Below are 26,689 nucleotides of genomic sequence, written 5' to 3'. Positions count from 1 at the left end.
GGGTTTAGAAATGGATTTCTATTCCTAAGTAGTTTACATCAAACCTTACTCATTTAAAATATGTTTTTCATATACTTTTAGTCAAAATTTCCCCACTCAAGTTACAAAAATAGAAAATAAATCGATTGACGTCATGTACGAGTATAAATATCCAAAGGGTGTTTGTATGTAAAGTTTGGTCTATTTCAGACTTTAAAAGAGAAAAATAAAAATGAAAATAAAATAAAATTATTACATAATGTGTCCTCACTGGGATTTTACGTCATTGGATTTACTACATTTGGATATAAAAAAAAAACCTGTATGGATGAGAATATTCTCGAAGGACACGAATTTACGGGATAGATTTGAACGTAATCCTGGACAAATCGAGAACAAAAGGGACACACATGAAAATAGATATTGAAATTTATGATATTCGTCTGAACTAGATAAAAGCTTTTACATTGAAAATGGTAGAACGAAAAATTTTACTTGGGAATGTTGCAAGGTGAAATGGTTTTGTATTATGATATGATACAATTTTATTACGAAGTGGAAGATGTGATATCGTTGAGAAATATTTTCTTTTCACCGTTTTAATGCTGGCATAATTGAATTAAAAATACCACTCTTACAAAAATAATCGTAGTCATTTTTAGGAAATATGGTACAACTTTTTCAAGGACACAGGCGTTGGGTTTCTTTAGGTTTAATTTAAGAAAAGTGTTTTTGAAGCTCCCAAGCAGATAGAATAACAGTGTAAGATATGGAAGCCAGCCCTCACATAAATTAACAGGGAATTTTATGAAATATTCAAAAGAACAAGTTATTCTTACCTGCAAAAAGCGAATGTTGAATAAAATGGAGACTTCTTACAACTTCTTAGAGTTCTTGACTATCAAACGCAGTTGGAATGAATGAAAATGAAGTTTTTTTCACAATGATTTAAATAAGTAAAGATTCATTTTAACATCTCAACTTGGATAAAAAAGAATATCTGGGTATTTACGGAGCTGACGACCTATCGTAGGCTATTTTGTAAATTAACTCATCGAATCATATAAATTAAAACTCTATACATTTAAATCTTGAAAAAATATACAAAAAAAGACTATTATATCTTTTATTATACAAAATTAAACCACGAGTGTAAGTCCCTCTCCAAGCACAAGAGCACAGTCTCTTTTGTGGAGAGACACAGCGAATCGAAATATAAAAGTTCTCCATATGTATAAATGATTCAAATGTATTATGTTATAAATAAAAATGTAAATATATTAAATGAATAAAAAAAAATAATAAAAAAACTCGTTCGAATCTATAGATTTGGTCTTCCTCTACTTCTAAAACCAACCACATTCACCTCATGACACTATTTTACTGCTCTTTCTTTAATCATTCGATTAACATACCCACACCATCACAAACTTCATCAAAAACGTTTTTTTCTATGTTGATTTATTAATAAAAACTTATGATATGATATATATAGGGTGAAATCCAATATATTTAATGGTAGACTTTTGACAGTATGCCCACCTCCGTATTGTAGTTGTCAGTGCGTTCTGCTTTTATGCAAAGGTCCCGGGTTCAATATTCAGGAGGGTCAAAAGAAATCAAAGTGATTTTTCACTGTAATTTTTATTTGATTTTTGATTACCCTTGATTTTTGCCTGAAACGCAAGACTGGCAACCTTTCCTTCATGTATTTAACTACCAAGATAACACAGATGCCATAAAAATGGTAATAAAAAATAAAATAAAAATGATGTGTCGCTCACTCCTTTCAAGAACGTCATAAATCAAAAAAACTTTATTTTTCAGGAGAACGTTTTTAAAGTTTAAACATATAATACAATGTATGAAAAATAAATATCAAGCCACTGAACTTTTTACTGTGCAACAGATCTTTTTAGGTACAACCTGAATGTTTTTTCTCCATTTGAAAAATATTCAGCATATTAAAAAAAAAATCACACAATACCTTTTCTTCAAAATGCAAAAACAACACTTTCTGCCCTGAAGCGGGAAATATTAAGTTAAAAATTTTCCGCTTTTGCTGGGATATAGTACATTTTTTAGGCATTTCAAAAACATGCACAACTGAAAATTGACGAATTTTGATATATGACGTTCTTGAAGGGAGTGAGCGATGTGTTCGATAAGTCCAATTATGAGTATGAATATGTCAATCGTTCGAAAAGCGAGAATGTCCATAGCATTATCCTGAAGTATTTATTGGGCAGGTACCTACTCGATCCGTGGATAAGTTACGTGCGTCAGTGAGCCGTTTGTTCCCGAGAGCCGCCCTAATCCCACCCGACAGTTAGAGCGTTTCTCCACTAAATGAGAAACTCACGGCCGAATCCTTTTCATCAAATTACGGCTCCTAACTTTCACTGCTAACTAGCATTGACCGGGTGACATTTAAAGGGTCGCCGTTTAAGGGTGGGGGTGAGAAAATCAATTTAGATTTACCTGTGTCACATGATTTATTTATTTTTACGGCGAGACAAAAAAAACATGGTACTAGGCAAGAGGCACAAAACCAATCTGTTTTTTTAAATATTTTTTTTAAGGAATCGGTTTTTTAACGAGGCTTTAATGCAGGTAGGATAGTAAGAATAGGGAAGGTATAGTTATAAAATACATCGTAAATACCCAGATCAATTTAAATATGTTTTAATTTATCTATGTAAATGAAAATGTAACCGGTGTCGCGTGTTTATATCTGTGAAAGGTAAAAACACGCTTTTAAAAAGAAAAAAAAAATACAGCAGTGGCAGCGCCATCTGTTTAAAGCAACTGCAACACACGCAATACTTAAGATTACTAATGGCGGAGAGCGTGCTTATTGACACTGCTATTACTTTTTTTTTTAAGGAATAACCTCAAAAGCCTATTCTTTTAGAATATAAAATATATCAAATGCACCCAGATCAATTTTATATTCATCTTTCTTGATTTTTTTTGCAATTGGATGGAATCGAGCTCGCGACTGTAATTTCGTAGTCTAGCGTCTACCCAACTACGCCACGGCGCCTAGTTTTATTCCTGTTGTATGTCAAAAAAAATCTTTTCTCGGTGAATCGAGAGTCTTCGGTATTAATATTATTTTTAAATATATTTAAATTTATTTATTAACATTTTATGCACAGAAAACAAATAAGCACATTGGTGGGCTTATTGCTAAAAACTAATATCTTCCAACTAACCAAAAACAGACAAGTGATATTGATCAAAGCGTTTGATACCATAAATAGCTGTTTGCAATCAGAGGGTAGATAGTAATTCAACATTAAAAAAAAAAAAAAATTACAAGTTAACTAAAATCTTACTTGTACCACTCTTGCTCTTAGCCCGCAATAATTAACTAATGAAAGTAAAAATTGAGTAAATTTTCGGTAGGGTATCGAAAAATGGAAAGAAGGTCCGCCCATATTTTTTCCTTTCGAATAAACGAGAAGGATTTTTTCATATTTGAATTGACAAATAATTTGCTATTTTATTCTTTATTTCTTTTCATTTTTCCAATCGTATTTTGTTCGATTCTTTCAAGCAGAAAATAAACATGAATATTTATACAAATAATCCTCTCGGTATACAATTTTTTGATCCATGTCTCAGTTTATTTTTTTTAACTGGAATATAATGAATTTATTTTAACGGTTTCATGGGCACATAGTATTTTAAAAAGGAGAGAGAATGCTTTTCGTAATCTCTAAAAAAACATATCGACAGTTGAAATATCAGGCTTCGTAGTATTTGATATCCAATATTATTAACTTCTCTTAAAATCCTTTTCCGACCCCAAGGGTGCATAGGGCACTGCATCATATAAATGTTATCTTGATCGCTAACACATGAAGGAAAGATGATCAGCCCTCCGCTTCAGGTATTTTAGTCCAGGGTAATATTGAATAAATATGCAAATTTGCACAAAAATAGGTGATTTTAGAAAAAATCTGGAAATTGGTAAAACACAAATTGACAATAAAACCAATAGATCTACTACTGCTACTACTACTACTACCATCACGCCGTTTCACCGCAGGGGTAGGGTGAAAGGATGGAACGCTACACTCTTCTGTCCTAATATACACTCCTCGCTTCCTTCACATCCATACATCTAGTCATACATGCCCTCCGATTACGCAGACTTTTGACACCGCCAATTTTTAGGTTCTGATTGATCTGATCGTGCCAAGTCTTTTTCGATCGTCCTCGTTCTGTTTTCCCTCTCACATTCGCCACATATATTTTCTTAGTCATTCTCTCGTTATCCATTCGCTCCACATGTCCATACCGCCGTAAAGAACTCTTTCTAATCTTTTCAATTATTCCTTGTTCAGCCTTACATTCCTTTCTTTATAATAAAATACACGTGGAACTGATACACTTTACTACGTTTATCGGCTCCACATGTAAACACTACTACATATGGAAAAAAATGATTTGGTAAATGCGTTTGGAGTTTTTTTTTAATGAGTATTGAGATAAGGGATTATGAAAATATTGCATTGCCATGCCCTTCAAGGATTCACCTGTGAAACTGAGGCAAATTATGTAACCGTTTTGACAATAAATTTGATAAACACCATAAAATTTCGTTGGCAACTTTCAACTAATAAAATAAAAACTTTCACCGCGAGCTTCAATGTATTCACCTAACTTCCCAATTTGTCGCCAAGGATGAGAAATTATTTAGCAAAGTCGTTAAAGTCGTAGGACGAAAATAAGTTCAAAGTGAATGTAAAGCTCGTGTTATCATTCATTTATGACTTCCCTGGAGATTTTATCTTCGACATGAACGGGATAATTATTTATTTCATCGTCTAGATTACAAAGACATTAGATTACTTATTCTTAAATAAGAAGAAAATAAATAGGTACCTACGCATCATTAATTGGAGTATTAATATCTCAAGTGCTTTTTGAACAATTTCTTTCTTTAATCTAAGTATTATATTACTTTATATTAATGCGATCTATTTCAAAACTACCCACCTCCATTGTACAATTATAAATAGATCTTTTAGATATAGTTTTTTAGTGAATTTATGGATGGAAGCAGGTTATGCAGTTTTATTGTGTAAAATTCAATATTCTTTTGACCAAACGAAGTACGTGATTGAATTTGTTTGATGTGTTTCTATGTTTTTGATCTTTATTTCGTGGAAAATCCCACTAACTAAAGAAATATAGTAAATAATCTAATATTAAAAACCCATTATATTTTAATATTACCTGCCACCGTAGTGTTGTGGTAAGCAAATTTAGATACCATCCAGAAGGTCTAGGGTTCGATTCCCAATGAAGTCAAAGTAAATTGAAGTGATTTTCACTGTTATGTTTTTTGATATCACTCCGGACTGTTAAAAGATGCGCAGGACTTATCACTTTCCCGTCATGCAATTAACTATCAAGATAATACTGCGTCGAAACGATGCAGTGCCCTATACACCATTGGTTTCGAATTGGGATTGAGTAAAGAAGACTACGAAATTATAGTGTTCTTATTTTTGTATTATGTCAATCATGGGCAGATTGGAGAATGTTGTACGTGTTGCAAGTGATTACTTGACTAAACCTATGACAAGTCGTAACCCCTAAACTGTAAGACTTCCATATTCTTCATCTATGTTGAAATGTAAAAATAACTACTTAGTCGAGAAAACCCAGATTTGTGAACAAGTATTTGGACACACTCCAAACGTAGTGAAATAATCGAACATCGTAATAAAGGATATTGATTTAGTAAAATCAATTCGTACCAAAATGGTAAAGTTCAACTCTGGCATTGATGCGTAAATAATAAAAAAAGTTCAATTTAACGCGTCCCTCTTCCAATTAACTCCCCGTTTTCCCCTCACCCCTCACCCTGGCTAGCTCGAGGGAAATCTTTGGCAGGTTCGAAAACGTTGTTACGGCACAATGATGTCATGGAACATCAAGGATTTTATTATTTTGTGTCGGAGTTCCCTTTGTGGCCGGAAAAGCGATTTGATTTCTCAGAAGCCAAATCTCACGAGCAGGTACTACAAGAATAATATTGTTTCGCTCCAAAAAAACATGTTTATTTCGCGGTTGAGTTTTTAAATTAGGGTGGATATTTGAGCAGCTTGATAAAAGGTTAAAAAAGAGTAAATATTTTTTTGTGAATTTGTTTTCGGATTGAAATTGTTTATTAATAAAATAAAACTAAAAAACTAAAAATATTTGAGCACAATGTATTTCACAATATTTTGAGTGTGTCCAAATACTTGATCACAAACTTGAATACCACTCATCAATATCTTCAAATATGTAAGGAACATCGCCTTCAGCCTTTGCAAAAACGGCGTCAAATTGCTGACATTATATTTCTACTAACAATAGGTTCTAGTTCAATTGACTATCCTGAATTACTCTCTAATGTTCCTGTAATACCACTTAGAAATAGCCTTTCTCTTCACACTCCTCTTGTTTTTACTAATTATAGACAGAATTCATATTTATAGCGAACTTTTAACAATTTTTATAAAAATCTCGAAAAAATTTAACATAGACTTGTTCGAAAAGTAATATTAATGTATTCATACAATAAGACCACAAAACTGTTTCTTCAAAAAATAAGAGAGAATTATGCTGTAGAGAAATTCTTCATTTATCTCGAAACTCAATTTGTTTTAAATGCGAGTTTTGATTCCAAGATACTTAACATTAGACGAGCTTTCGATCAGTAAAAGAGCTTTTGCATAATTTAAAAGGAGCTCCTTAAAAAAGTTTATTTTTGCAGCCTTTATCCATTAGTTTTATCCCGAGCTTCATTAAATTAAGTGACAGATGACAGATATGGAGCCAGACTCGAGATCTTCCGAGATAAATGGTATAAATAGGACAGTTTAGAACTTTGTAATCCTCTTACTGCGATAGCGTCTCCTCATTCGTTTTCTTCCATCATCCAGCATGTGTAATAATCCAACCTACACATCAAAGAGCTTAGGAAATTAATTAACTTCATAACATACTTAGAGTAATTACATTTGTTTATGTTTACTTCTATAATATAGAAAGCTATGTATATTTGGATTAAATTAATCATTTTAGTTAATATTTTGACATCTCAATATGAACATCACAGATGAAGAAAAATATGGAAGTGTTGGTATTTAAGAGGCTTATAACCTCTCATTTAGGCCCTTTTTATTTGTTTACAAGATCCTTACCCCGATTTCGATACACGTATTTGGACATACTTAAAATGTTTTGAATATTTTACTTAAAAATTTATTTTATTATTTATTCTATTAGACACTGGATTATTCGCCCTACGGATATGTATATATATATATATATATATATATATATATATATATATATATATATATATATATATATATATATATATATATATATATATATATATATATATATATATATATATATATATATATATATATATATATATATATATATATAAATATATATATATACATATATATACATATACATTCATACATATATATCTATAATATACGTCTCAGCTTGCGCGTCTGTAGAGACTAGAATTTATTCTTCCAGTGCATTGTTTCTACGTAATGAGACATATATAATTATCCCTAGCAGGGCATGTGTTAAGAGTGACCTTAATTGGATAAGTCATTGGGGGTAGCTTGTATCTTGTATATGTGTAATATACAGGGTGTTCCAATTGTGTACAATCAATGGAAGCAGGATTATGCAGGATCTCAAAATATGTATTGTAGCTTTTTGAAAGTAGTCCTCTTGCAAACCACGTTATCTTAAAAAAGTAAGATTTTAAGCCAATGGCGGCACACGGCAGAACATTAAATCTTCTACCGATTTGAGCTTTTTGAGAGATTTTTGAAAGTGGACCATCTATTACTTTACTTTTGCAAGAGTAATAATTTTCCTATTTCATGTTATTTCTAATTTAATGAGTTTTGGCAGATTATGATAAATATGGTCGTTAATATTTTAATTTTTTTACCGATTGGACCCGTTTTCTAAAAAAACTTAATTTACATAGAATACATAATTTCATTAATAAAATAACCCGGGTAAAGTTTTAAAGCATTTTATTTAACAACAGTAAAAATAAGGAATATCTGGGTAAAATTTATAAATTATTATAAATAACAATATTTTGAATTCAATATATGGTTTTGAAGAAAAAAGTTATTGAAAGGTAAGGAGCTCAATATATGTACGAGTATATTCTATAAATCAAATTATAGTATATATTTTAAATAAAAAATTCGTCTCGGAGAATTGGATGTTTGCCAGTTCCCCCTTAAGATGTCCATAAAACATGCTGATATAAAGAAGTTATAGAGCTTATCAAGCACGGGGAATATTTCCATCGATATCAAAGTCCTCTATTACCTTGTTTTTGACGAACCTCACACCTTCGCAACACCCTGTGTGGGGTGGAAAGTTGAACGTAGAAATAATTACAGCCCTCTCGCTAAGTGCCCCCATCACAATGCATTACTTATACACACTATGTAACTTATGAATTAATTCATTTCTACACCCTAACAATGTACTTGTACTTATCTTCCAAGCACCAATTAACGCTAAAGTCTACACTCGTAATCCCATTAAAGCCGCTTTTAAACTATCTCCTCTACCTACTCTTGAGTGTGGGAAATGTAACCAACCAACTAACTTACTTATTAACAATCACGCCACTTCCTGCAGGGGTAGGCAGAGAGAATATAAGGGTAGAGTCTTCGCAGACAATCTTCGCTACTTCCACATTCGTGTATCTCCCCATACATACCCGACGATTATTCCGGCTCTAGATCTGACCACGCTCAAGTGTTTGAAGTACTAGAACATGCCAAGTCTTCCTCTGTTTCTACTACCTAAATGGTTTTACTGTTTTTTCTTCATTCATTCAATTGATGTTTCGATGTGTCACGTGTGATCACTTATGAATCGAATGAGTGAAGAGAGAACGGTAAAATACATTTATGAGGCGTATGTAATTGGAAATAAAGAAAAATACCGAGGAAAATACGACACGATCAATTATTTCCAATACTTGAGCGGGTATGTATAAGAAGATGCATGAATGTGGAAGAGGTTGAATTGTTCACAAAGACAGAGTTCGTTTAAAGGCGTTTTATTTCTTTCTACCTCTGCGGAGAATTGGTGTGATGGTTAGATAGTTACTTCTGAAACCTTTTATTACCAACATATGTTAAAATATATTCCGAATTTTTTAATTGGTGGAAAACGCTTATCGCTTGAAAAAATGGTTAACGTTTGATGCGTTTCGCTAAGATCATCAACGGACTCGCTTAAATTCTTAACAGATTCGTCAAAATCATTGACAGATTCGCTAAAAAACATTAACAGATTCTATAAAATCATTGACAGGAGGTGAAAACACATACAAATAAGAATCTTCTGCAATTTTTAACTTTTTTCCCTCCATAAATTCAATACATAAACCAAAGCTCAGGTGTTCTTTGTGAATAAGCCCTTAAGTGCCGTGTTAGTGTGTTCTTACCCTTAATCCGCTAGCAATTTTTCCCAAAGGTCTATAAAATGTGAAATAAAGTAATAAAATAATGATGTATTGTGTAAAATCCTTGAAGAAGAATGTATGAAGCAGAACAATGTATCATTATTATCGAAAGCATTATATAACACAATACCTTTGAAGAAACTATGCAAACGGATAAAATTTATCAAAAAAAAAATTGTACCTTAATTAATACCGCTGCAATTGGATCATCCACATCTATAGTATGGTGGTTAGTGCGTTTGGATACTGAGTTGGATGTCCTTGGGTCGATTCCCAGAAGTGGTGAAAAAAAAATTTTGTAATTGTTTTCACCATATGTAGTATTTATTTATTATATTTCTAAACCTGAGGCGCAGAACTGATAACCTTGATTTCATGTAAATAACCATAAATATAACACTGCTTCAATGCGATCTACTAACCTGTATGTGGAAGGCTGTCTCCTAAAAAATATATGTATAATAATTCGGATGAATCTCATATACATATGTTCAAAATAAATAAGCTTAATACTTCACAAATTACACAACTAACTAATATAGTGGCAGAATAGTAAACGTTACATAAGTGTATAAAGTGATCGCATAAGCCAGCCAAATGGCAGGTCGTAAGCCCTGGGATCCTCAGACTTCCATAAACATGTTTTGCATTAAGTAGAGAAAACTATATAGACCTATCACTAAATCATTGAGAGAAAATTTAGAAAAATATAATTAAACAACATTTAAAATACCTTGAGAAAAATAAGATATGTACTGTCAGAAAATCAAATCGGTTTTAGAGGTAAAAGAGGAACAACGGATGTAAAAGCAAAAATTATGAAGTTTTTTCATGAAAATCTTGAAATTAATCGTAAATATATTGTTATCTTGCGATACTTAAAAAAATGTCTTGGTTACATACAATCTCGTGTAAAAATAATATAATATATTGGAATAAATCATTACACAACACTATATCAAATCGTAAATTACTCACGATACGATATTACCAATTTGAGTTCTGGAAATTATTTTCCGAACATGTCTTGTTCATGCTTTCTACAATAAATCATTTACATTTTTTTTCTGTAAATTCAATCTACAAAGCGTTCTGGAAACTTCCGAATACTGTTTTTTTAGCGAGAATCGTAACACAACACCCTAAATTGATATTCAGTAACGATGGGATTATGTAAACGATTATCAGAAAAGAATAATTAATTTTACAGTCTGAGTATTACAAAAAATATTGATGGAATAAACAAAGCTCAAAATATGAAGTATAAATAGTAAGGAAAGAGGACGTGTAATACTCGGACAAATATGTTAGTTCAAAAATTTATATCTTCAAAAGGTATTGCTCTTGCTTTTAAAATTTTAAACATTGCATTCTAAGACCCATGTGTTTTTGTTTATAATTTTAACAGTTTTTTCTATCGCAACAAGTAAAAATATGTTTACTTTTAATATATTTTCCAGGATGGTATCGCCATCTATTGAACTTAATAGCTTCACACTCTAAACGTCCTTTTTTAACCAAATTATTCTAGAATGACCTTTAATTGACTCTACACCCCGAAATTTACTAGGCATCGATTGAATCAGTCGAATTCGTTTAAATAACTTCAAACCATAAAATAATGCAATACTCGACTGATTGGATGAATTTAACATTTTTACTATATTCGTCCCATCTCTATTTTTCAGCTTTCGATTTATTTCATGAATCGGAACAATTGTAATTTTGTCACTAAAAACCTCCCTAAATGTTATTTCAAATACCGATTTGGTATATTTTTTCGTATCCTTTCATTCTACAAAATTGTACAGATTTTACAGAATAAATATACATTTAAACTCGCAAACACAATGTATTCATTCCGTGTAATCTGAAGTATTGTGTAATAATTTTTTAATATAAAAAAGATTTATTCATATTGAAATGATAAAAATGATTAAAATAACAACATTACATTCTGCAAATAAAATATCAGTTCCTCAATTACGGTTAGACGTTACCTCAATTAATTTCGGTTTTTGGTACCTGAAATTTATTTAATGAATTTTAATGGGATTAATATTTTGTACATTTTTATTTTATTCAGACATATTTATACTAAAACAGGCGCCGTGATAAAGTTGGGAAGACGCTCGACTGCGAAACTGGCGTGTCGGCTTCGATTTTCAACAGTTGAAAAATGAATTCAAGATAAATATTTTATCATTGACAATATTTTAAGTTTGTACAATTTTTTATTTAATAATTCTGGATTATTATTATCCTTGGAGTAATTTTAATCAACATTTTTAATGATATCTCAACATAGATGAAGAAGAATATGAAAGCTTAAAGATTGACAGGGCTTACGACCTCTAATACCTGTTATAGGGTGGTTTAAGTGATCACTTTGTACACCTGTAACTCTCATAATTCTACCCATGATTGACAGCCACACTACTCAATTTTCGGATGTTTTTTAATACTTCAATTGAAAAAAAATCGGATTTTACACACGTTTCATTTAAGTTTTTTATCATTAAAAAATTGTGATTTTGACTTAAATACATGTATGGAAATTGGCTTGGAATTTTAAATACATTAATATACATTTCTCTATTTTCATTGTAGTAAGAGTAACATAATGTATATGCCAGTTGAACCTTATAAACTTTAGAGGTCTGTACACTTCACCTTAAGGGTTGAAATAAAAATAAAATAAAATGTTCTTTATCTTACGAAATAAAATTTCAGTGTGCTGAACCGGATGAATTTTTCAGTGTCGCATTATTTCAGGCCGATATTCCGAAGCTTTTGTTAACACAGCATATTAAGGATAAATAGCTCGTAAAAGAGACATTTGATTTAATAAAACAACACAGTGCGTCCTTTGTAAATATTCCTGCGAAGTAACAAACATTTTGATATTATAAACGTTAAAACGAATGGCCGTAAGTAATGTCCGTAGTGAGTTTGGCACTTTATTTACGACGGGTGTGTTTTAGTAACCTATTATTTCGCCGGGTGTTGGAGATACCTTTTCATTTCGAACATTAAAACTAAACACGCTTAGCTTAGCAGACTCTAATTTAATCGTTATTAATTAAACGACACTCATTTTTTAACCCTAAAGGGGATAAAAGTTTGGAGTTAAAAATTTTGTTAAGAGATCGCTTTGCTAAGCAATAGAATAAGTCATAACTTTGGCAATCATAATGAAATTTAGGAGTTTAGGGGATATTAGAAAGTAAGTTAGTTCACGAAGTAAAATATATATTTAATTAATGTATAGTTGAATGTTTCATAATTTACTTCGATCGCGTGATTAAGCCGAAAGTAAATAAAATATGGTGTGTGAGGCCAGGTTTACATTGAGTCAGAAACTGACTTCAAATACAAGGCAAATCAGTGCTGACTTGGTACTGCTATCGTATAAATTGATTTCACGTCAGTACAGCGCTATCACAACAGTGCTGACTTCAATATTCTCGATGCTTATTCTCAAAGTCAGTCCGACAGCGGTACTGACATCGTCTAAACACCAAAATCAGAAGTTCGTCATTCGTTGACTTAGTATCCAAAGTAGTCGATTTTCCGCGGTATCGTTTGTCCAATTTGTTATCCAAACTCTTTTTCTTTTTATATAACGATATCTCTTCCTCTACCATATCCGTGAACTTTTCTAATAGCAAACGGGAAACGTTTTCTAATGACGAACGTCTCTATAAAATTTGTATATACTTTTAAAAATGTAAATACTTTTTTCTGTGTTAAATTATATTGATATTCATATCGTGGTGTGTGCCTATTTTCAAATAATTTGTCTTGGACTTGAGCTTTGATCTTTCCCTTTTCCCCTTTTTCTCCCTCCCGTCCCTCTTCCGGGTATTTATATTAAATTACAAATGTGAAATTTTGTAACTGGAATGGTACAAACACCTGTTTTTGTCACCTGTTAATGTAAATGTATTTATGTAACTATTCCGAAAATTTCCGAATAAAATATAACTTTTTTTAAACGTGTTTCCTTTATATTCAATACTTTTTAAAAACATGACGTTTAATGTAAGTATACTTTGTAGGTTATAATTAATATACTCGTATATTGATCGGACATCTGTCAAATCCTGCAGTGAACGCATGTTAGGTACGGCTGGATTGAGTTGTATTCTCCTCAAGTGTAGCTTTTTAGCCGAGCTTTTTAACAGAAAACGTGCCGGCTTAAAGGAACCCCCTCTCGGGGGGAGTTCTGGGGGGCCCACAACCCCTCCCCAACATCCGACCCTCCTCCTCCGTGACATCACCTCCCCTATTGTAAATATGTTTCAGTAAATTGATTTTATTCACTGAAATGATAAAGTTCGAGACGAATCAGAGAGCATAATTGGTGTTGAGGAAATATATTTATTGAGAACAGATTCGAGGAATGATTATGCTATTATGTTCTCTCACACATTTTTCACAATGACAAAGGTCATAATTGTACATTTTCCTAAAAAAAAATATTTATATACTTTTCTTTTGTGATATTTTATGAATCGAATTTTATTCTTCAATCCTCTTCGTATTTTCTCACAAATAATTAAATCGTAAATGATTTGACTAATATGAAATTATTATTTTCACTCAATTTTGATAATTCAGAATATCCAATTTTTGTTGTTGTAAAAAACCCTGTTTTATCTTATGAAATTCATTAAAATATCTACATTTTTTACACTACTACTTATATGTTTCCTACAGTAGGTACTTTTATTATTGTATTGTCAACACCATGCTTTAATTCAATATATAAGGGTTAGTGCCAGGACTCGTTTGACAGTGCACAACGGAGTTCTGGTACTATCCTTATGTAAAGTGAAGTTGTAATTTAAGAAAACAATAAAATATTTTTCCATTTTAAATAATGTCTCTTTTTATATTATTGGTCAGGAGAATTCAACACGGAAATATCGGAGGGGACAGAATATATGTATAATAGATAAATTCAAAGTTTTTTTTTTATTTTGCCCAGTGAGTTCTTTAAAATGGTGAAAAAGAATTTAAAAGCATTTTTGTTCGTAATTTCACAATACTCTCGAACGCGTAATTCGTAAAATATTTTGTATTCTTGAAAAATAAGTTAATAACTCAAATTTCCAGAATCCTTTGTAATATTACAATGGAAACTTTGTAATTGACTCGATAAATTTAGTCCAATTTATTGTACAACAAAAGAAAATATATTTTCTCAGAGAAATAATTCACAAGTCTCAGAATATGGATTATTATTTACGTATTTCTTAAATGCCGTGCTCCTTTTAATAATTTATTATTGACTATATTTATAGAATGGTTAAATCATCTGCCGCATTAAAGGTGAAGGATATTAAGGAAATATGCTTCTTCTCTGTCTTATTCCTTATTACTGAAGGTTGTAACCCTTGTGGAAGCAATGACTCTTCTCCAGTTATCCCTTGACTGCGCTGAATCGATTCAACCACCGAGGTGCCTGCTGCTGCCTTAATTATGCAATTACAATATGGAAGTCTGGACATTTAAGGATATGCGACGCGCCTTCGCCTGGTTTAAGTGATGCCTTTGTGCACTGTTTAACTCCATTAATTTGATTACATTTGTTTTGTTACAGGTTCTCAGCTCGGACTCGGAGTTTCACTTCGCTCACCGAGCCCTTCCTCACGCGCGTACACGAAGAAGCTTGTCGCATATGAGATTGTTGAAGAGAGACCCCGAGGTAACGTAACATATAATTATTACACAAAATGTTAAAAAATCTGTCTAATAAAAAAACATACTTTAGATTATTTACCATTGATTTTGAGATCGACCTTTTTATTTTAGCGGTGGTACATAAGCCAAGATATTAATAATTATCAAGCGATTTTTTAAACCAGTACATGCTGATCGCTAGTCAAATAAAATTCGCGTGGAAAAAACTACATAGTTCTTATTTTATTCTATAAAATACAGTTCCACCATGAAATGTCTGTACAAAATTTAAAAAATTGTATTTTGTTTGAACGAAATAATACAAACTAGATAAATTAGAGATTACAAGAGAAATTTTAAGTAAAATTAAAACTGTCTACATTTCAAGCAGAGAAAATACGGCAAATCATTTGACGCGATGTCATTACGACGTCAAAGAAATTCCCAAATTGATATAATAGAAATGGTTCGTAAGACGTTTAAAATACAATTTTACACAACAGACAAGTTACAAATTCCTTTATGTTAACTTTTATTTTTCGGTATTACTTTCCTCACGACAGCCGACCTTTAAAGCTCGACAAAGGAAGAGGCGGCATTGTATCTAACGTATTTAGGGATTACTTTACAATGTGTCTGTCTCACACAATAGCGCCTGACATTATGAATTATTATTTTATGATGGACGCTCTGAACTCGGAAAATATCATATTATATTGTGTATTAGCGAAAAGAAAAACGGAGGATGTAATACCTCTGAAGACTTAAAAGTACATTATTTATTATACTTTGTAGAATAAAATGGTGATTAAAATATAAAAATTAAACCACTTTTTGAGTTTATTTATCTACACAACGGAGTCCGGATCAAGGACCTTAAAATAAAAAATATAAAATACTGAATATGAATCGATTTATATATGATCGAAGTTTTTTAACTTTTATTTTACTATGCTTTGATTTTAGATGCATTTTCATTAAAATAAAGTTCATTCTCACCCTGTATTCAATTTTTATACTTATTTAATGAAGTTACAAAAAAAAATTAAATATAGTCTCTGTTCACAGATATTTTACTTCTATATGTATATATATATATATATATATATATATATATATATATATATATATATATATATATATATATATATATATATATATATATATATATAATAATAATGATAACAAAACCCTTATCCGCACCCAATGGTGCATAGGGCACTGTGTCATATTAACGCAGTGTTATCTTAATCGTTTACACATGAAGGAAAGGTGATCAGCCCTCCGCTTCAGGTACCAGTTCATGGTAATATTGAATAAATATTACAGTGAAAAAATCACTTATATTTATATTACCCCCCTTGGGAATCGAACCCGGGACCTCCAGAACGGTAGCCGAGCGTGCTATATATATATATATATATATATATATATATATATATATATATATATATATATATATATATATATATATATATATACAAATATTTTTTTTTAAATTATTTTTACTTTAATTAATTTAATTATTAAAAAAATAGAGATAAAATAACTGTGAACAGTAATTTATTTGCTAGTCATTTCTACTTTTAACATATCTTAATACTAGTAACGCTGTTCCTCTCCATAAAAGAGACTGAGCTCTTGTGCTTGGAGATGGACTTACACTCATTGTTTATTGTTTATACTTGTGAATGATTTTCATGAATGATAAAATAGTTTATTTTTCTTTGTTTTATTTATTCATTGAGTTTTTTTTAAATAAATTTTTGCATAAATGCGTAATTCATATTTATTTTTAGTTAGTTAATTTTTTTATTTTTCTAGTGAATAAACTGAGAAATACAATAAATCGTGTTATATTATTTATACCTACCAGCGAAAGCTAAAACTGGCAGTATACAAAGTATTTCTGGTTCCAACCCCAATTTATGGAAGTGAAACATGAAATCGTCAAAAGAGAGATGAAAGTAGACAGTAGAAAGATGAAATTGTGTTTGTTTTCAATACAGAACACATATTTACATGAGACGTGATACCCACGTCAAAAGCAGCTACGATTGCGACGTTTGTGGGAAATCTGAAGAGTTGAAAGTTGAGAGTTGAAAATTACATACCTTTTGGAAAGTTTCGCGTGTGACATCAACATACATAACACACAACGTACCATGTTTGAGAACACTGTATACAAGAAACTTTCGAGATAACATAAATACTGTTGGAATGTTTTGTATGCGTACCTACTTTCATAACTTAAACGCCGCACCCCAAAGTATAACTTATATTAATTTTACCTTTTTTGACATCTCAACATAGGTGAAGAAGAATATAAAAGTCTAGGTATTGGTAGGCCTTATGATTTGTAAATATTGGCTGCTTAAATGATCACTTTACACACATGCAACATTCACCATTCTACCCATGATTGACAACCACACTACTCATATTCTTGAAACTTCTAGATACATTGATCAAACTCATAAACTCACTATACCCATCTTTGTCGGGATGAGGAAAACTTTGATTGAGCAGAGGCTCTTTCATTTGTATGTGAGGTCCGAATCCTGGATTATATTCTCATACTTGAGAAACGCTTGAAAACATATTTTTCAATTTTATTTCGGCTTATAATTTGACTAGTAAATATTAACCTCAAAGTTAGACCTCAACATAGATGAAGAAGAATAGAATTCTGGGTATAAACAGGGCATATGACATGTAAATACTGGCTGGTTATCAAGGTTATCACATATGCATCACATGTGCAACATTCACTATTCTATCCATGATTGGAAACACACTTAAAAAAAAATTGTAACTCCTCAAAACTCATAACGCATACGGTTGGTTTTAAATTTTTTCTACGGTTTTCAATCACTGTTTCATTTATATAATAAAGTTACAACTAAATAGTTTTTTCCACATAAATTTTATTTGATCAGCGACCGGGTTTCTTTGTAACCGACATCATCAGACGATGTCAGTCTATAATGCAGTTCCACCAAGAAATATCAGTACAAAACATAAAACATTTTCGTTTGTTTGTTACGTACTCGTTTGTATGAAAATTTATAGTACCTGAAATATTTATCTTTGCAATTATTACACACTTCAAAATGTTCACTTAATAAAAAGGTACGCCAATATATCGTATTATTGTATAAATGACGTTTTCATCTGGAAATTTGAAAACCCCTTTCACGATACTTTAGATAAACCTTTATAAATAAATTTGCGTCACATTTTTTCATTTCCAGCTGTCGTATTATTCATAACTGAAAATCCTGAAGCTCTTTTTCAGAAAGATTTGTGAAAACGTTTTCAGTTTCCACGTTACGGAGCTTTAAGCCTTCTCTTGACGGTCTAGGGATGACGACAATACAATGCATATCAATGTCTACCATGGGAGAAAAGGCTTTACTTCATATTGTAGAGATTGAACTTAAATGTTACGTTTCTATTTTATGGTATAAGCATTCCAGCAGAAAGGGAATTCCTACGTTGGTGTCTAAATGTTAAAATATTTTTACACGAACGCGTCTGGAGACTTGCTGAAGAATTTCTGAAGATTTTTTGTTGTTGCAAAAAAGGTGCATTTTAATTTCGGTAGACATTGTAAGGGCGAAAACAATAAGTTTTACAGTAAAAATATTTCAAATTTTCACTAAAATTAGTTTAATTTGTTTACTTGTGAATATTATTCACGAATCGGAGCTTCAGAAGCGCGAACGCTGCGATGTAACCTTACAGCTGGACTGCCATAATGGCGTCATTGTCGCTATATCGACGCCCGCTTTTTTTGCACAGTACTGCGCAGCACTTTTGGCACCATTACTATATTGATTCTCAACAATCTAACGGTAAATGTCATCGCTTCCTAGGTTCATTCGGTTGTTGTCACCATTGACATACGTCAAGCAAGGTGCTGTTTACTTTAAAAAAAAAAAGAGAAATGTTTGTGTTTTTATTATTTTTACAATTATTTCAATTTCATACAGATTGTGGTAGAGTGGGCTCGAACCGAGAAACTCTGACTCGAGAGTCTGCCACACTAACCACGGGACCACAACCCGACACAAATAAATACTAATGTGTATAATGTCGGCCCTTCTCAGGTCCACCCGGCTGTTGGACCATATGCTGTGTCCATCAAACAATGTGATGTAATCATGTTTACTTATTACATGCAAAATGTCTGTTTTTTAAAGGTCTACTCGTTTATTGGATACACCATATGCTGTGTCCTTCAAGCAATGTATGTAATGATGTAATGGTTTAATATGTTCATGTCGGCCCTTCTCAGGGCCACTCAGTTGGTAGACCAAATGCCGTGTCCGTCAAGCAATTTAATTATGTTCACTAATGTGTTTGATGTCGTCCCTTGTCAGGTCCACTCGGTTAGATCATATACTGTGTTCGTCAAGCAATGTATTTGATGTCGGCCCTTCTCAGGTCCACTCGGTCGTTGGACTATATGCTGTATCCATGAAGCAATGTTTACTAATGTGTTGGTGTCGTCCCTTGTCAGGTCCACTCGGTTAGATCATATACTGTATTCGTCAAGCAATGTGATGTAACAGTGTGTTTGATGTCGGCCCTCCTCAGGTCCACTCGGTAGTTGGACTATATGCTGTATCCATGAAGCAATGTTCACTAATGTGTCGGATGCGTCCCTTCCCAGGTCCACTCGGCCGTGCAGCAGGCCGGGTTCGCGCGCGTGAAGCGCGGACTGCGCGGGCAGCGGGCCGGCGTCGCGGCGCCGGCAGCGGCGCCCACCGACCCCTACTTCCCGCTGCAGTGGTACCTGCGCAACACGGGCCAGAACGGCGGCAAGGCGCGCCTCGACCTCAACGTGGAGGCCGCCTGGGCGCAGGGCGTCACGGGCAAGAACGTCACCACGGCCATCATGGATGACGGTAATTACCGCTATTTTTATTCCACTCTTTAGGCGCTTACAACGTCACCGATGCCCACGCTGATCGCCTCACCCGAGTTCATATTGGAATCAACACACCACAACAAGTGAATGAACTTTGAATAAACAACACACACACACACGCACGCACGCACGCACAACATACATACAAACAATTATTTTTTTACTGAGTGTTTTTGCCTGGAATTTTCAATCATGGCTTAAATGAAATTATAGTAATTTTACACATTATGTGTAACATATATGTCTAAGAATCAAAAATAGTTTAATATAAACAAGGCGAACTTCTGAATACCCACAGTGAGATATTTTCAGATACATAGATTTTATCAAAAAAAATAACAGTGCAACAATAATAATATTTATTTTGGTAAGGTGACTAATTTACACTTCTCGTGTCTTATATCAAGAAGTCACTTTTTGACGAGCGTTTCCGATACTTTAAATCCATATTTATGTTAACTACATACATATACGAGTACATATACCATATTAATCGCGAATTTGAAATGCGCGTAAAAAATAAAAATATCACCGCAATAATTCACGTTTCCCGCCCGAAACATGTCACGAGATTAATCAATTACGCTTTGAGATTACAAAAGTCATATTTACTTAAGTTCTTATTTGAGAATTTAATGCGACAACATTTATCTGGGAAAATCTGAAACACCTAAAATAATAAATCTTGCTTCACACAACTGAAAATGTTACGGAATCGTGATATAAAATACGGATGAATTATTGTTTCGAGCCTTGTGTGTTGGATTAGTATGAAAATGGAATTAATTATGTAAAACCTGCTGGAAGCAACATTTGAAGGAAAGGCCTCGTTCATTGGAATGATATATTATCAGTTTCATTTTCATGAAATTCAGCAGTAGAGGGATGAATGATATTCATAAAGACCAAGGTTGGGTACTGAAGGATTGTCATTATTATTTTATATTTTATTTAGTATTATTTTTTAGTAATTCTTTGTTTTCATACAATAAAGGATTTCTTCGTGCCAATAGTTAAGCCAAGAGCAAATATTTTTATTTAAAATTACATGGTTAGTAATTTTTTAATAACAATATTAATATTATTGATTATATTAAACACTATATTATTCACCCTACGACTAAAATGTCCATTTTAAAGGTGTCTCGACTTGATATGAAAAATGTATCACTCTCCCCTTTTTAATGTAAGAAGATGGAAGTTTGAGCACCCTAGGGCTTATGACCTGGCATTTGGCTGGCTTAAGCGATCACTTTATACACTTGTATAACTTTCACCACTCTGCGCATTTTTGAACATCCATATTGCATTAATTCTTGAAACCTGTATATATGCAATAGTCTTAGATCATTCCGCATACCGGTAAGGCTTTCGATACATTAGTAAAGTATGGCCGATTGTTACGCCATCAGTTAAGGGGTTTGTGAAGGGGATATTCAGATTGTTCCATTTGATCATATGTGAGATTCATTCCGAATTAGAACATATAAAAACTAGTGGTTATAGTAACGTTTCATGAACGAATGAAAACATGGAGAAGGTGCAATGAATATTGAGCTTTTTTCCAAATCTCTATTCATCTTTATCATTCGAAAATTCGCCAAGCATAATGAAACGGGCTGCGTTTATTTTTTATTTGGCTCTCCTTCTTCTTACTGGCTTCTTAATGTATCTTTGTAGCCTGTTGGGATCAGCTCTCCTCGTCCTCAGGTTGTGGGTCCTTCTGTCATGGGCAACGTCACCTAGGATTCGAAACATGTTTTCTTTCTCCAGCATCCATGAATTATTTCTGAATTTGATTGATGTGAACTATTTCAATTGTTTTAAAATCGTATCATACTCCACGGTAGATTGTTTTACTAATAGTTTTTCGGAATTATTATTTAATATGAATACTGTCGTGTCAGTTTTACAAGAATTATGATTAATAGCACCAAAACTGCGACTCATTCCCTTGTCGCAATAATGTAATGATATCATGTAACATATGTATGAACATATCACTCATTTGAACCAACAAATAGGGAGGGCTATTCGGAAAATAGCTAAATCATGCCCGCAAAAAGAAAACATAAGAATTTCATTAATTGATTCGGCAGTCACTTTATGTCTTTTTTTATTTTACATATTAATATCGATCTTATTTAAGTTTGACTTAAATTATGAATAAAACACTTTTTTACCGCTTGAGTATTGTATTTTAATGACTTGTTTCGGAAGCTGCATATGCTTTCATCTACGAGTTGAATATAGAGTGAGTATAAATAAACATAAGCAATAATTTATATTCAAATCCGTAGATGGAGGCATCTGTAGCTTAAAAAACTTGTTTATTTATTGATTTGGCGTTTAATTTGTAGAACTCCATTTTAATTTATGTATTAATTTTAAATCAAACACAGATTTTTTGAGTCTACTAAGTTGTATTTTATTAACAAAAACACATAAAAATTATATTGTGACAATTGTTTCGCCTTGTTAGGGCATTATCAAACGAGTGTGTTTTATGTGTTTTTGTTAATAAAATACAACTTAGTACACTCAAAAAATCTGTGTTTAATTTAAAATTAATACATAAAATAAAAAACTAGTCATTGAAATAAAATATTCAAATGGTAAAAAATAATAATAATAATAACAATTTAATCATATTTTACCACAAAGTGAATGCTGAAACAATGAATAGCATAAATTTTTAATTGGTAAATACCACTGTTTCTCAGAATCTATTATTTTTATATTTTAAAGTAATAACCTGCAAAACCTTTATTTTTAAAGTCTTGTCTGCAGGTAAGATAGTATGGATAGGGAAGGTAAACCTGAAAAATACATCACAAATACCCAGACCAATTGAAAAGAAATCTTTCTTGAATTTATTTTACAATTGGCGGGAATCAAATCCGCGACATCAGCTTCGCAGTCGAGCGTCTACCCAAGTACGCCACGGCGCATGTCATTGTGACACGTATTTCGATGCATTCCGCTTGATGCAGATTGCATCGAAACACGTGTCACAATGGATTTTATGAAATATTGGTATTTAATTAGTAAAACTTAAATTAAAAATGGAGAATTCAAGAAGTTTATGAAAATAACGACTTAGCTAAAAGCGACCCTCAATATTCTAGGGTATTTTCTTTATAAATATTTCCTTGAATGATTTTTCAAAACTACTTCGGATTTCAATCAATAACTTTTCAGCTGAAACTGTAACAAAATCACAAAGAGTCCTACTCCACGATCCTAACCGCCTGGTATCTCGATTTCAGTTTTATAGGAGCATTACATAAATACAGGAACATTATATAGAAAAGGTTTATATCCGAAACGATTCGATTTGGTTTTATAGCTTCAGTATATTGCAGGACTTTCCGATATTTACTTTACAATCTTTCCTTTATTTACTTTTGAAAATTACATTAGAGAATGAAAAACACACAACTTTAGGGGCATTCCACTTAATTTAGTGGATATATAATATAAACCTTTTTCTTCACAACATTTTAGGTATATCCTAAGTGTTGTCTACAAATCAGGGATTCTCCACTCAGGAGTTATTTAAATGAATCTTAGTGGAGAAACCCAGATGGGTGAACAAGGATTTGGACACACTCAAAAATGTAATGAATAAAATAATCTGGTCAAATTTTTAGCTGCAAATAAATTGAAAATCATGTTTTCAGGCGTCTCGCAGTATGTAAAATAATTTAGTTAGGATCTTGCATACATCTAAATAAAAGAGTTTCAACTAAATAAAAGCTTTTTAAAACTAACCATGGATGGGTCCAGTAATCTCAAACATAAAGCGTCATGAGATTTATGATGATATATCATGTGTATGAGTTCCAAATTTTTGAATGGTAAATATTATATGTGTGTAAAGTGATCGCTTAACCAGCCTATGATAAGTCAGAAGCCCTGTAAATATCCAGACTTCTAGACTTACAACGTAAAGTTAGTTAGTTGCAATATTGAAGAATTATAAGCATTATATGTGTGTCTTCTTCAGGTGAAACATCTTTCGTTTTTTATATAAAGCCTGAGGATCCCAGGACTTAGGACTTGGCATTTGGCTGGCTTAAGTGATCACTTCATACACTTGTGTAACGTTCACCATTCTGCCCATTATTAAATATAAATATTACATACATATTTGAAAGACGTATACATATACGAGTAGTAAACTGCTATTAGATTCCATTCGTATGTAAGTTGAAATTATAATATATTTGGATTTTTGTCTAATCGTGGCACCTTCGGTTGAGAAATTCTGACGTATATACCCTAGTACAATTGAATAAAGGAGAGATTTTTTCCGAATACGTTCACGTATATTTTTTAAGATAGAAAACCTGTAATCTCCTTTCAATTTTGATACATATGTGTGTGTGTGGGTGAAGGGGAGGGGGTATTAGTTCAAATGTCGTGAACTGTTAATGCTTTATGACATCAAAAATGTTTTTTATTAAAATACTCAGGTTACGGTTAATTTATTTAACCAAAAAGAGTAATCCGATTTTATGAATGAAACTAAAATTATATTGAACTGATTATTAAAAAATAATCGTTTCTCTATAAGTCATCAATTCGATATTTCGTATCGACTCCTGGGAGTAAAATAAAATACGTTATACGATCTCCTTAACCTCGCTTGACTCGGGTAAATATAGGACGCTCAGGGGAGAAGTGGTGCAAGTCCATATAACTGATATCGATGAATTGGGATTTTTAAAATAAAATAACTTTGTTTTAACCACTTTTTTAAAAGTTAATAAAATGTGCCACAAAGTATCTGCTAAAAACATCAAAGAAATTAGGATTTGTTCAATCATAAGGCGAGTTTGACAGCATCTGATGATAAAGGGGACGATCAAGGGAACGAACGCTAGAGGACGCTCAAGCCGCGAATTTCTTCGCGACTTGTACGAGGATATGGACTGTTCAACGTACGAGGAGCTGAAGAGGATGGCACATAACATACCGGAATGGGGAAGATATTATTTGTTGCTGCAAACCAATCCACAAGTTGGAGACTACAGAATAAGAAGGATTTGTTGGAGCATTGTCGTGAACGTTGTTGTTTTATCACCTTCTACCCATTCAGGTTTTAGTACTCCAAGTTTTTTGGCCAAACACAATAAAACTGTTCTTTCCAACCCACCCTACTCACCTGATCTCGCTCTTTCTGACTTTTTCTTATTCCCTAAACTTAAAAGACCCTTTTAAAGGGAGAATATTTGAGACGATTCCCGAGATTAAGGTAAATGCAACGAAGGAGAATCACATCACATCACTAGACACCACAAAACAAGCGTTCTAGGACTGTTTGAAAACAAAAGAGGAAAGACCGTTGGGATAAGTGAGTGAGTCGGGGAAGTGAATACTTTAAAAGGGGACCCATACACATAACCTCTAAATAAAGTACATTTACTAATACTCGAAAGGCTCTGCTTAGAATTTCAGTTACCGCCTCTCTTCGGGTTCTAAGTTCAACTAACTGCCCATTATATCATTCATTCCTAGGACCCATAGCTGCCCTCTCTTCTCCAATTTCTTTAAATTGGACGTACCGTGATAGATTGAAGATGAGTGACGTAACATGATCCGTTATGTTAAATATCATCGTTAATAACTAGATTGTGAAGAATAAACGTCATGACTTGATTCGCTTTGATTCTGAATACTCCATATAACAGTTCATAAAATCCAGGTGGGTTATATTATTATTAGGGAGGTACAAGGACTTGTAGGAGGTAAGGGTGGATTTTATATTGAGAATCAAGGAAAAAACGTTATTTTTACCGAATATTACTTACACCTAATATATTTTTTCCAAATAATATCATAATATCTTATACAGTCTCGAATAACCAAATAAGTTTTTGGTTTATATAAGGGTATTTGTCGCCTTCGTAGTGTAATGGTTAGCGTGTTTAGCTACCGTGATGGAGTTCCGGGTTCGATCTCCAGACGGGGATTAAAAAAATAAAAGTGATTTTTTCACTGTAATATTTAATGGACTGTTATTCAATATTACCCTGGACTAGTGCCTGTAATGGAGAGCTAATCACCTTTCCTTCACGTGTTAACGATAAAAATAAAATTTCGTTTATATGATGCAGTGCCCTATGCACCATCGGGTGCGGATGAGGATTTGAAGAAGAAGATAAATCGCAAAGTTAGAACTCTCCATTGCAAAATTACTAAGATATTCAGAAAAAATATTATCCGATCGTTTGAATCCAGATTATCGGGACCTCAACCCTGATACTTTGGTCGCCATCTTGAATTGAGTATATTTTTATCTTTAGGCTAAAAACGGTAATAATTTGTAGGAAGTTTCATTCTGTAGCTTTTTTTATTTCATCAAAAGAAAAAAAGCAGTTGAAGCTCATCGGTTGCTGGTAGAAACTTATGGTGAACATGCTCCAGTGATTAGAACATGTGAGACATGGTTTCGTCAATTTAAAAGTGGAGATTTAGATTTAACAGACAATGAGCATCTTGGTGCAACGAAAAAGTTCGAAGACGAGGAATTGCAG

The 26,689-nt window shown here is 32.5% G+C and overlaps 1 protein-coding gene across 1 annotated transcript in view; it reads left to right on the top strand.

The window, feature by feature from the left end:
- Positions 1-26,689, top strand: part of amon (prohormone processing protease amontillado) — a 123,939-nt gene that overhangs the window by 60,618 nt on the left and 36,632 nt on the right. The window contains exons 2-3 of the mRNA XM_088261216.1: positions 15,132-15,236; positions 19,890-20,124. Of these exons, the coding sequence (XP_088117342.1) occupies positions 15,132-15,236; positions 19,890-20,124 (340 nt within the window). The remainder of the gene's footprint in view (positions 1-15,131; positions 15,237-19,889; positions 20,125-26,689) is intronic.

This window comes from Brachycentrus maculatus, unplaced genomic scaffold (genome assembly GCF_059751285.1).
Source record: "Brachycentrus maculatus isolate JH-2025_06_01 unplaced genomic scaffold, ASM5975128v1 h1tg000152l, whole genome shotgun sequence".
Classification (NCBI taxonomy): domain Eukaryota; kingdom Metazoa; phylum Arthropoda; class Insecta; order Trichoptera; family Brachycentridae; genus Brachycentrus; species Brachycentrus maculatus.
The sequence above is the reverse complement of the archived record's forward strand: the minus strand, read 5'-3'. Positions and strand labels throughout refer to the sequence as shown.